Source organism: Zosterops lateralis, assembly GCF_965231275.1.
Source record: "Zosterops lateralis genome assembly, chromosome: 22".
NCBI classification, from domain to species: domain Eukaryota; kingdom Metazoa; phylum Chordata; class Aves; order Passeriformes; family Zosteropidae; genus Zosterops; species Zosterops lateralis.
The window spans coordinates 2,874,299-2,887,131 of NC_139782.1; the positions used below are offsets into that span (position 1 = coordinate 2,874,299).

Consider the following 12,833-nt stretch of genomic DNA (forward strand, 5'->3'; position numbering starts at 1 on the left):
ACTTCCCTGCAAGACACAGTAATGTGCCCATGCAAGACACAATAATGGAAGTGAACTCACAGCTCATGTGGCAACAGATGAGTTATATTTCAATCTTTCATTTGAAAGTGACACATTCAGAGATTCCTGAGGGGCTTTCACAGCCTTTTTGGGTTTTTTACTGTTGTTCTGAGCTATGCAGCCAGTCAGTTTTATCCTGATGCTTCCTAGCATTTTCTAGGTAATTTCATTTTGGCATTTAATGCTTTGCCTTGGGAAATCTTGAAGTGTACTGCATACAAGAAGTCAATAGCAGTCAGGACATGGTCAAGGACAGGCTGGAGAGCACCACATTTGTGGCTTGTTTGAGAATGTCTGACAGTAGGTTCAGCACTGCACAATTCTCACTGCTTGAACTGGAAATGGGACTGACTCATGCATTTTCACATCCAACTTCTGCAATGAACCTCTGACCCAGCTAATTTCTTAACAGGCCCCATCCTTTCTGTAAGAAGGAATAATGACAAGAAAGGAATGGACCTAGTAAGACATTGCAGCCTTACAACTGCAGACAGCAGACATTAGGCAAGGATGGGAGGGTTTGAGAACTGTCATCATGATGTCTGGGTTCTGTTTTTTCGTTTGCCAGACTTGGGGAGAAGGCTGCTGGTATGAACTGGACAGGAAATGGCAAGTTATACCTGAACTGTGTGGGGTTGAATTGGTCATTTACCAACTTCTCAGCTCTAAAATGAAACCAGCTTTCTTTCAGAACAAGCAATGAAGAACTTGTTATTTGTACCAGGTTTTTAGGCAAGGGGTTCAGTCATCTACTTCTAGGGAAAAATCCAGGGCCAAAGGAAGCAACTTAAGTACCTGCCAGCCATCCCAGCTACCTGACCCAACCCCTAAGACTGACCTTAACCTGACTGTTGGGTGACATAGCTGAGCACAGTTAGCATCTTAAAATAACCTTTTTATTGGTGTCTATCAACAGTTTGTTTGTCACTTCTCACTTCTTGGTCACACCACTGATAAATATATGCACAAAAACTCTCTTCCTGCAGAAAGCTGCTAAGTTCTTTCCATGCATTAGCTTTCCTGGACACTGATTACAGTCAAAATATAATGACCAACCTTGTCTCACTACATTGAACATGCAAACAGCAGGAAGGGTTTGGCTGAGTGTTTTGAGACAACAAACTGATCTGTACACACTTGGGCTGGGTGTTTGTACCCAAGAAATTGATCTGTGCATATCTTTAACTTAGTGGTGGCTTTAGAAACAAAATCACAGAATTGTTAGGGTTGGAAGGGGCCTCTGGAGATCATCTAGTTCAACTCTGCCACCTCCTCCCCCTGCCCAGGCAGGGTCACCTGGAGCAGGTGACACAGGAATGTGCCCAGTTGGGTTTGGAATGTCTCCAGAAAAACTCTATGCCCTTCTCGGGCAGCTGTCCCAGTGCTCTGCCACCCTCAACGTAAATAAGTTCTTTCTCACGTTGAGCTGGAACTTCTGGTGCTTTAGTTTACACCCATCGTCCTGTGACTGGGGGTATCACTGAGAAGAGTCTGCACCATCCTCATGAGACCCACCTTGGAATCACTAACGAGATCAGAAGCTGTGCAGTTCACATCTGGTAGGCAGAGCACCGGGACTGCCTCCTCCAGGCTGCTGCTACACGCCTGAGGAGCCGCCACTCAGCCAACTCCAACAAGAGCTCCCCAGTCCCCCCAGAACCGCGGGGCACCACCCCGGGCAAGGCAGGGCAGGGCAGGGCAGGGGCAGGGCAGGGGCAGGGCAGGGGCAGGGCAGGGCAGGGCAGGGGCAGGGACAGGACAGGACCGGGCAGGGCAGGGGCAGGGCAGGGGCAGGGCAGGGGCAGGGCAGGGCAGGGCAGGGGCAGGGACAGGACAGGACCGGGCAGGGCAGGGCAGGGCAGGGCAGGGCAGGGGCAGGGCAGGGCAGGGCAGGGCAGGGCAGGGGCAGTACCGGGCAGGGCAAGGCAGGGCAGGGACAGGACCAGGCAGGGCAGTACCGGGCAGGGCAGGGCAGGGCTGGGCAGAGCAGGGATGGGCAGGGCAGGGCAGGGCAGGGCAGGGCAGGGCAGGGCAGGGCAGGGATGGGCAGGGCAGGGCAGGGCAGGGCAGGGCAGGGCGGGGGCAGGGGCAGGGCAGGGCAGGGCAGGGCAGGGATGGGATGGGCAGTACCGGGCAGGGCAGGGGCAGGGCAGGACCGGGCAGGGCAGGGCAGGGCAGGGCAGGGCAGGGCAGGGCAGGGGCAGGGATGGGCAGTACCGGGCAGGGCAGGGCAGGGCAGGGCAGGGCAGGGCGGGGGCAGGGGCAGGGCAGGGCAGGGCAGGGCAGGGATGGGCAGTACCGGGCAGGGCAGGGGCAGGACCGGGCAGGGCAGGGCAGGGGCAGTACCGGGGGCGGTGTCCCGGCTCCCCCCGCCCCGGGCCGGCCCCCAGCCCGGCCCAGCCTCACGTGAGCTGTCCCGGGAGCTGCCATGGAGCTGCCGGCCGTCAGCCTCAAGGTACGAGCCGGCCTGTCCCGGGGCTGGGAGCGGGGCCGGGGCCGGGGTGGGCTGAGCTGAGCTGAGCCGCGGGCACTCGGATCTGTGTCCCTCCTCTCCTCTGGCGTGTTCTCCAGCCATATTCTGGCTGGGGCCCTGCTCCGAGCTGCGGAGCCCTCTCAGGAGGAAAAACTGAAGTTCCTACTTTTTTTTTTTTTTCATCACGCGGGCAAAGGCTGCAGGAGTTCTGAACGCCGTGAAGCCGAGTCGGGGGAGGTTTGGATGGGATATGAGGAGAATGTTTTCCGCAGAGGGTGATGAGGCACTGAACAGGCTCCCCGGGGCAATGGTCACAGCACTAAAGCCTGTCTGAGTTCAAGGAGCGTTTGGGGTGGAATTCTCGGGGTGTCTTGTGCAGGGCCAGGAGCTGGTGATCCTCATGGGTCCCTTCCAGCTCAGTGTATTCTGTGATTGTTGGTTAAACCCACCAGGTGAAGACTCCAAAGTTTGTTCTTACTTCAGGGATATTGCTGAAGTGGCCAAGCACTGGGCAGGGACAACAGCTGGCTATTAACCTGTGTCCATGGGGGTTTCCAGCTCAGCTGAGCAGAGCTAAGCCAGGATAAACACTGCACAAGATCCTCAGGAGACAAAGTTTTTGCTTGTCAGGCAAAGTATCTCAGAAAAATAAGCCCACTTACTCGGGGGTTATCATCTGGTAGATAACTGCAATTGCTTCCCTGCTGGGGAGGGCAGGCTCCACTTGAGGGCACTTGGGAAATTTCAGTGAATGTCTGATAACCAGAGAAAGGAGATATAAGAGACTTAGTGGGTTTCCAAGACCTAACCAGTTATGTTACATTTTTCACTTCTGGAAGAAGCACTTCCTTACTGACAAGCCAGTGGATGTTAAAATCACACTTTGTTTGCTTTTGATGTTGATGTTTGAGTCTGATATCTTCTGTGCTACCAGACATATGACATTTTCCTCTATATTTTTTTTATTCTTTCACATTTTCAGAGCCCTGAGATTTCTGTGTGTGTGTGTCCTTTCCCAGCTTCACTACTTTGTGATTTCATTAAATACAGCATGGTTCAGGTGCTTTCTTTGGTTAAAGCTTTGCCCAGAGAGTGAAGACATCACAGATCACATCAGAGGTTTTTTTGCTGTGATTTGTTAAGCTGTGAGCAGTGGCCTTGGACCAGGCTGCCTATGGGTTGGATGGGAGAATAGTATTATCTCAGCTTTGTACAGGACAGCTTTCATGTGGCTGTATTAAATAAAGATTGGTGTTCATGTAAAGATGAATACCCCTCTTACTAGTTCACCAAGAAAAGCAGCTTCCCTTGTTAGAGGCGAGTAAGCAAATGGATTTTTCAAGGCCTAGCATGTGGATTATATTACATTCTGGAAACGAGCTGATACTTTGCTCTGACAAGTTTGGACTATTGTGTGATTCCCAGGGGACTAAGAAGATTAAAAGAGCTTGCCTTCTGCTTTGTTTTTTAACTTGGTTTGATTAATTTTTTTTCCATGCTAAAACAACAGTGAAAACTAAGGACATTTAATTAAAAAGTTTGCCAACATGGAATATGTGTTCTACCATGGGAAATGGACAACAAAACTAAAATGTTGCCTTTCTTCTCTTGTTTCAGACAACCATTCCCCAATCTCTTACTAGATAAGCATGAGTTTGTCCTGGGCAAACTGTTTTCAGCATTAAGAAATTCCTTGTTGTCAAGTCTGCCAGTTCTGCTCTGAGCTGCAAAAACAGGAATAGGGAGTTAATAGTTGTGCCTATACTTCATATTGTTCCTGAGTTAGGGCCTCATTCTCTGGAAAAATACCACAAAGGTGAGGAAGATTCTTACTCAGAAGGGGCCTGGAACACACACTGCTACTATTCATTGGCATGATCTGCTTACTGGTTCTGTGAGATTATAAAGATGAGCCTTGTGATAGAAGTGGTTCCAAGAAAGCTGCATGACTGAGCTGTGTTTGTGCCAGAATGTAGCAGTGTCTTAGCCTCGGGGTGTCTCTTAAAGCTACTTGCACAGCTATAAAATTAATCTAGCAGGCTTTGCCTTGGGGTGGGTGGGGAACATTCTCACTGAACAGGATCTGCTGGCTGGGTTCTGACAGCCGTGTTCAGCAAAACATGGGGGAAGCAGCACAGCCACACTTCTGCCATGACAGCTTGACACCTATGGTTATTGAAATAATCATGCAGAGCCTCGAAAGACAACGTTTGACTTTGATCAAGCCTAGACAATGCCCTACAATCCATGTGCCTGGAAACACACATTTTGTGCTTAGGCATTTTTAAATGCTAAGTCACAGAATGAAGGAATAATAGAGATGTCTGTATGTAATGTGATTAAACCTCCTGATCAAAGCGAGGCAAACTGCAAAGTTAGATCAAATAGCTCAACTCAAAAAATCAGCTGAGTTTTAAAATAAGAACAGAGCCCTGACAGCTCCATTGGATAGCCTGTCCCACTGCTTAAGCACTCTCATTATTATCACTCTGTTATAATAATGAGGAGCATCCTCACAGGTGGCCACTCAGATTCATGTTTTGGTTTTGTGTGTTCTCAGGTGAATGTCACTCGGAGTAGGTGAGCTCACTCTAAAATAAAAAAAAAAATAAAGTAAATAAAATAGAAATTTAGATACAACAAGAAAATAATTGTAATTTGGAACTGTTTCATTTTTAACTTGTTCAAAATTCAGCCTTGTGCTAAGTTATGTGCTGAAGCATGTTTAAAGGAGTTCCTATTCCAAAGAGTTTCCCATCTAATGAGACCCTGGCAGACCTAGGTTCTTTTTATGCTTGGCAATTAGTTCCATCACATGCTGGGATTTGCAAAGGAGGTGGGAATTCTCCTTAGCTCTCCCCAGTTTCCAAAGGGAGTCTTTTAATTACATGGCCATCCTTTTTCCCAGAAGAGATATGGACAAAGGACCCACCTTTATTTTTTGTTTTCACCACTAGTTCACATCTTAAGAGTTATTTGCTCAAAAGAAGAAATGTATGTCTGTCTTAGCTGCACACTTAAGTCCTTAGACAGATGGAAAAATGTTAAATTCTCCTGCTGTCTTATCAGGAGACTGCCTGCAAATTAAGTAACCTCACACAGTAACTGTAGTTTTTCGTTAACACTGTATTTTCTATGTTGAAACATACCAACACCACCAGCCAGTTCCATAGTGTGCTGAAAAACTGTCAGGTAAATTGGACTAATAACTAAAAAGGGAATATCTTGGTTTTATTTCATCAGTCACTCATAGAATCAGTCCCAGTTTACCTGAATTTATGCTGATGACTAAACATACTTCATAATTTAGTAACTGCAGTATTGATCTAGACAGCTTTAAAAAAACCCACCCTGCCTAATTATGTTAACTGGTGAGCCTTGAGGGGTCTTGTGGGTATGTAACGTGCAATTAAATACTACCTAATTAAGAATTTTCCTGATGTTGTGATAGTCTCTTGAGTAAACACTATTTGCATGTCTCATTCTTATCCAGGAGCATCTTGTATTTTACTGATTAGCAGTTTTTCTGTTTTGTCTGTGGTACAATTTGGGACAAGGGGAAGCGTGAGGGGTGGTAAAGCATTTTGTAAGCTTTCATGAACAATTAACAAATTAATCAATGAAAATCTGTCTAAGCAGTGTTGGAAGTTACAGCAAAGTGTGGTGAGTGCTCAGCAGCTGTGCTGGGGCAGTGCAGAGAGGGAAGAGCAGGAAGTCATTTGCATTGTGGTGTCCCAGCAGAACAGTGAGAGCCACAGCAGCTGGGCCACCCCTGTGCTCTCCTGGCTGTGCTTCACTGATGCCACAGCCTCACTCTCTTCTCCAGCAACTAGTTTTGTTTTCAGTTAGAGCATGTTTTAAGTCAAGGAATCTAGCAGGGTGTCAGTAGATCTTAATTTCTTTTCTGTGTCTTAATGCTCCTGCATACAGCTTTCCTGTGTCCACTGAGAAACTCAGGCTTTTGCTAGGTACTCATTTCCCAATTTCCTTTTTTGTCCTTTGAGGGGGAATGTGCTTCAGAGGGAGTTTGGTAATGTGGGTTTGCTTTTTTTTTTAACACCAAGGCCAGCAGAAATGCCAATTTGAAGCCTTGCTCACAGCTAGGAAAGAATGAAAGTGTGCTTGTATCCCCTGGATCCTCTGCTATGCCCAGGCTTCAGCCTTTTAGTGAGGCTGGTAATAGAGCCTGTCTTCCATATTCTTGTTTTCACAAATGTTTAGAGAGTATATATGAGTGATCTCCCTTTGCTGGAGTCACCAGCAGGCTGTAGATGTAGAAAAAGCCTGAAGTGAGATATTGTTGTTCCCATTCTGAATAAACATGTAGGGTATGTTTCCTTGGTTACAAAAATGGCAAGTGTCGGTGAAGAGAATCCTTGTATCACTTATTACAATACTGCCCTTTCTTCCTGGATTTGTACCATTAAGCACGAGGACCAGGATCATTAAGGACATGTGCAAAGTACAGGATTTGTGACAGCATTATCTTACTGCCACTCAGGGCACTGTTGGCATTTGGACCTGGTGGCTTCCCTGGGAGTGAAAAAAGAGCTGTGTTCTCTGGCAGGATCACATTCATAGTGTCCTGATAGAATCCTTCAGGTCTGTTAATACCGCAGTGAGCTTGGACCACTGCTCTAAACAGACTGGAAGGAGGTAAAAGAAGGATTTGCTGAGGACTGGAGTGAAATTCTGGGAGATGCAGGCATGGCTATCCATGGGCTTTTTGGTGATGGGATGCCAGAGTGGTCATGTATAAACTGTGCTAGCAGAACATAAATCAGTTTGCCTGGATTTCTCTGCAAACTCTTCTGGAGTTCCAAAATTAATAACCCATTTAGAAAAGGCTAAGTGGTCCCTGAATCAGCTGTCAACAGAGATAAAAGAATTAATGACTACAGTGTAGCACCACAGGAAATACTCAGCAACAGATATGGAGAAAAATAGCTTTGTCTTCACTGTCCCAATTGCCTCACCACCTTTCTGCACTAGTTCATGGGTCCAGGCCACTCTTCCTCCCATCTCTTGGGGACAAGAAGGTGCCGTTTCATGTTGATCCTCCCAGAGTTCTCCCAACATGCTGACCTGTCTTCCTGTTCTGTTTTTTTCATAGGCTATCATTCTGGTACATTGGCTGCTCACAGTGTGGTGAGTGATTAGTGTCTGGCCTGGGGGAGAAGGGGGTATTCCTTCAAACTAGGGATGGGATGTTCCCTAGGAATCAGCACTCCCTGTTTGTGCCTGTGTGCAAGAAGATCCTAAATCTAAGAGTGAGGTGTTTGTAAAGGAACGGGGACAAAACCAAACTGTTGCAGGCTTATTGTTAATGTGATCTGTTTTGGTTTTGTTTTGTTTTGTCTCATTTGGCAGGGGATGCATGAATTACATGTTGCCAGTCTCCTATGCCTGGGGGAATTTCAGTGTCCTTGCAGTGGGGATCTGGGCCATTGTGCAGCGAGATTCCCTTGATGCCATAACGATGGTGAGTGTAAGAGTATTGGTCTCCCTCAGGCTGCTCAGGAAGAGGGTGGAAGGCAGAGTCTTTGGGATAGTGATGATTTTCAGCTGTTCCCAACACAGCAGCTCCCTGTTTGGGTGGGTTTGGATTTTTTTTAAGAGAGTATATAAATCTATGAGCTCTGTAAACAATGGTGAGAAGCATTCACATCAATTATTTTTCTTCTCAGAAATGAGACATACTTGATTCTTCCTTTTTTTACCTGCTGCTGTGACTTGTAATTCCAGATGAGGACTCAAAGCGTTTAATATGCTTGAGTTGGAGGGGCTTTGTAAAACCCTTTTCTGAACATTGAATAGATTGGCAAACCAAAAGAAACATTTCTAGAATATATTCTGGGAAGATATCTGACAGGAAAAGGCATGAAATACAAGATCATTCATCTAGGAGTATCTGTCTGCCTGGGGCAGTACTAAGAGGGCTGTCTGATACCGGGGTGAAGGATGATTGTGCAATATAGATCTCACAGGAAACAGATGCTGACTGTTACTGGCAGTGGTTTAACTCTTGTTCTGTTCATGTCCCATTCTCTGTCCTTGTTTCCAGTTCTTGGCTGGACTGCTGCTCACAGTCCTCACAGACATCATTCACATCTCCATCTTCTACCCTTCACACGACTTCATCAGTGATGCGAAGCGTTTCAGTATCGGCATGGCCATCTTCAGTCTCCTCCTCAAGCCTTTGTCCTGCTATTTGGTGTATCGAATGTATCGGGAGCGTGGAGGAGAGTACACCTTTAACATAGGTAGGATGCTTTTTCTGCTTCCATGTCAGAGTGAGCCACCTCTTCAGGACTGCCTTGCACTTAGGACCCTGCAGCCTGAGCTCTGTGCAACTGGATTCTGCCCTCCTTTCCAGGCAGACAGGGTGCTTGCTCTGTCTTGCTCGTGTTTGTTCTCCCATTTTGTCGTTCTGGTGTGTCTTTGGCCTTAAATTTATATTCTTTCTCTCTCCCCTTGCAGACCTGAAGTTTTTGACAGCCATTTTGCCCACAATGGTGTTGAGAGGCTTTTCCTCTCTTCCTCTTGAGTTTGTGTGTGTTTGTTGGAAACTTTTGGGTGTCCTTTCTCTGTCAAACCTTTCTTTTCCTTCTGGGGGAGGGCAGAGGCAGTATTTCCTCTGGCTGGATTATGAACAAGAGGGAAATAAAGCTGGATTTCTAACTCCATGCTTTCTGTGGGCCTCACATGTCCTATTTACCTTGATTGCGTTGGTCTTTATTCCTTACATGGAAAATGGGACTAATATTTACCTGATGGGAGTTAGCTTGCAGACATTTAATTTTTCCCCTGGTTGTATTTGATAATGATGATGTGGAAAATTTGCCAGAGAGGATGGGCTGTGGCTGGATGTTCTGGGTCTTGGTGAGCTTTGCAGGCATTCCTGGTACTAGTTCATGCCTGGGCAGCTGCCAGGGATTGATTGTTTGCCAGGGATTGTTGCTTGAATTCATGCTGGCAAAACCAGCAGCCTGTCACAGTTCTGTTTGTCATCCTAAAAAGGCTGAGCAGGACAAAAGATGGTGTACCTGCATTACAGTGTCTGGAAACTGTCTCTTATTCTGCTTTGGTGGTAGCAAAGATCACACTCCTGTGAAAAGAGGAGTTACACTCCTGTGTAAACCTGCAGAGGAGGGGAAACTATGGCTTAGAGCACTGTGTGCTATTTGCCCCTCTCTGCTAGTGGAGTGTGGATGTTGTCTCTGGCAGCTACTTGTGAAAATCCAGATGGATAGGTCTTACCTAGGTCAGGAGGCATGTAAGTCACATGCAGTGCCTTTTCTGTGTCAGCTTTTATTAGCTGCTCACTGTGCTTGTCACTGGGATTCAACATGTGTATCTCATAGAAAGTGTAGGTATCAATTGAGGAGTTCATCTCTTTGCTTGGAATTTGGCAGCACCTCTTTTCAACTGCACTATCCCAAACGTCTCAGGCACAGGTGGGAATTCAGAGACTTTGTAGTCTCATATCCTCTCCTGAAGTGTCTTTCTTACAAGATTTTCACTACTGTGTGTTGCTTTGTGCTGAATGTGCTTGACAAATGTCCTCTCATTTTCCTGCTATCTGGTATTTTCTTTTGAACCCAGCAGTGCTGAAATTTTCCTGGCCTTTTCTGTCTTGTTTTCCTTCTGCACAAAGTCCCTCTTTGTTGCTGGGGGGCATCCTTGCTGCTTAGAACAAATCCCTCATAGTCTGGCAGCTATCTGTGATTCAGGTTGCTTTCTCCCTATGGCAAATGCCTGGCCCATAGATAAAGAGCTGTCCATGCACATTCTCCTCCTCCTCTTTCCCTGCTCATCCCCTGGACAGTAACATGATTTTGCACATATTGTTCATAGTGCAGTTAATGGCACTGTTAGATTCAAATTTTGTGTTGCACTTCAGGCACAGCTGCATTGTTGGGAAGAGTTGTTCATGGATGTATCATGCCTTTAAATCTATGCTGTCAGCTAGCCACAGTTCCTGCAGCTTCTGGCTCTGTTCATTTTTCCATGAGCTTTCATACACTATATCTTGCTGAAATACACAGTTACATGAACCTGTTGTGCTGCTGTGGGGTATTTTGGGTCTTGCTTTCCACACAGCCATGTGGCTACTAAGAGAGCAGTTCTCAAGGAAAAAATAGGCATGTTGGAAGGATGACTCTTCTTACCTCCTGCCTGTTTAGTGAGGATCACAGACCACAGGTGCTGGTAAAATGTGTGCTCTTGAGCTGTTGGTTTCTTCTAGAGCATTCAGTTCTTGTGCTTTTGCTTTTGTGCCAAGCTTATTCTCTTCCATGTCCACTCAGGTGTTGCCAGTGCAGGCCAGGACCGCAGCAGCTACGAGCCCATTGACCAGCCAGACGTGTCTGCACAGTGGCCTTCCCCAAGCAAGGCAGCCCAGCCACCCTACTGAGGCACCCCGCACTGAGCACAGACACTGCCCTCGCCCAGCTGAGCCTTCCACTCTGCCTGTGAGCACCACCTGCTACTGGGCAAACAGGAGATCTTCATATTTCTTTTGCCTACCTAAAGGTTAGGCAGATGGGTTGTGCAGTAAGTCCAGAAGATCTTGGAGGTGTCATGTTAAGCACTGTGACTCACTGTAATCCCTTTCCTCCCTCCTCTGTATGTGTGACTGGATGCACCTTCTGCAGTCTTCCAGTCTTTCATTGTGCTTCCTCTTCATTATAAGAGAACCACTCAAAGTACTCCTGGACAAGCAATTTAAAAGGCTTATGGACTGCCCTAAAACAATACAGTGTAGCCTGATTTTATGCAGATATATTTCCAGGAAACATCTGGGAGTTCTCGAGCTATTTTTGATGGCATTATTTAACTTCTTGTGGTCCCAGTGTCTGGTATTGCGTTTTATTAACTGATGCTTTTATGCAAGTTGAATGTCCTTCAGGATACTTAAAATGACTGTTGAATGTAGATTACATGTGCCTTGGAATATCCTTTTGCCTTCTGCTGCTTGTCTTAACAGAACTTGAAATGCTACATTTTTCTAAGAAAACTATAAAATGAACACAGTTTTTCTGTGTTAGAAAAAGTTACACTGGTCACTTATGTCTCATTTGAAAATGTAGTTTTTCCTCAGGGCTTGGGACTGTAGCCAGGCAGTCTGGGAGGGTTATTATGGGGGAAGGTCTACAGGGCTCTGGTGGCTTTTAGTCTAAGCTTTACTCTGAGAAGTAGAAGATACTGCTTATAATTTTGTGGGTGGGAAGCTGGACTAGTAAAATGGGGATTGAGGAAAGATGGATTTATTTACACTGTAGACGTGAGTTCCATTGGGTGTGACAAACTATAGACTCTGTTGTTGTGCATGATAAATCCGTCCTGCTGTGGCTTTTCAGGTAAGATTCTAAAAAAGAAAACCAAGCAAAACCCCTGAAGCAAACAAACAAACAAATTTCAAGAGGATTCATTTACAGAAGAAAACGAGTATGTTAGATTTGGCAGAATTCTAGTGCTAGCAAGATAGCTATTTTCCTGAAGCAAATTAATTTTCAAAGTTTCTATCTTACAGTTATTTTACAACTGCATTTCTCTTGGCAAGACCTGCTGCTGTGTTGATTCTTCAGTAACCAAGACCCCTGTTGACTTTGTTCTAATCTCCAGAAGCATGCCATTTGTATTTTTAAAACCAAGTTTTCTCCTAACTTTGATCACTTCAAAGATAACCTTCCTCTACTCTGCTGCACAAGCACTGCAGTGACCTCTTGGTGTACCTGAACCAAGCACATGGTAAATGCTGTAGAAGTGTTGTACATTCTTTTTATAGGCTTTACATGTAAAAGGGCACAAGAATAGGAATTGGTCTGTTCTTGTGATTAGATGGCAAAGAAGGAAGGAGTAGGCAGAAATTGCTGGGGCTTGTGGAGTTCCAGAGCCTTTATGCAAATGGGTTTTTTCCAGCTCTTCAGAACTGTATGGTTACAGCACAGATCCCTGAATAAGACATTTAAATGATCAGGGTTTTGTTTTTACCTAGACCCATGGACTGTTGTGGACCACAGACTGAAAATCACTGCTTTTAATGCTGTGGGGTTTGGGTGTTGGCACAATCAGTTATATCTAGGGAGGCCTTCCCAGATCTTGTACATTGGAAATACCCACCTAGCTGATCTGCCATGCATTTTTCTGTGGAAAATTTGGTACATTTGGGAGCTCTGGGAAGCAGAGCAAGGCACAAATAACACTCATCTTACAGTGCCTTAAGGATACCTGTTTTAGGCAGTAAATCAGAGGTGATGCTAAAAACCCACCCCTCTCCTGGCTGAGGAGAAATAGA

At 46.0% G+C, this 12,833-nt stretch overlaps 1 protein-coding gene across 1 annotated transcript; it reads left to right on the plus strand.

Annotated features, from left to right (window-relative positions):
- Positions 1–2,444: 2,444 nt before the first annotated feature.
- On the plus strand, positions 2,445–11,641 carry AGTRAP (angiotensin II receptor associated protein). The gene is made up of 5 exons (XM_083876934.1): positions 2,445–2,515; positions 7,647–7,681; positions 7,904–8,015; positions 8,598–8,796; positions 10,843–11,641. The coding sequence occupies exons 1-5, from the start codon at positions 2,489–2,491 to the stop codon at positions 10,947–10,949; spliced, it is 480 nt and encodes a 159-aa protein (XP_083733060.1). The 5' UTR covers positions 2,445–2,488; the 3' UTR covers positions 10,950–11,641.
- Positions 11,642–12,833: the final 1,192 nt, after the last annotated feature.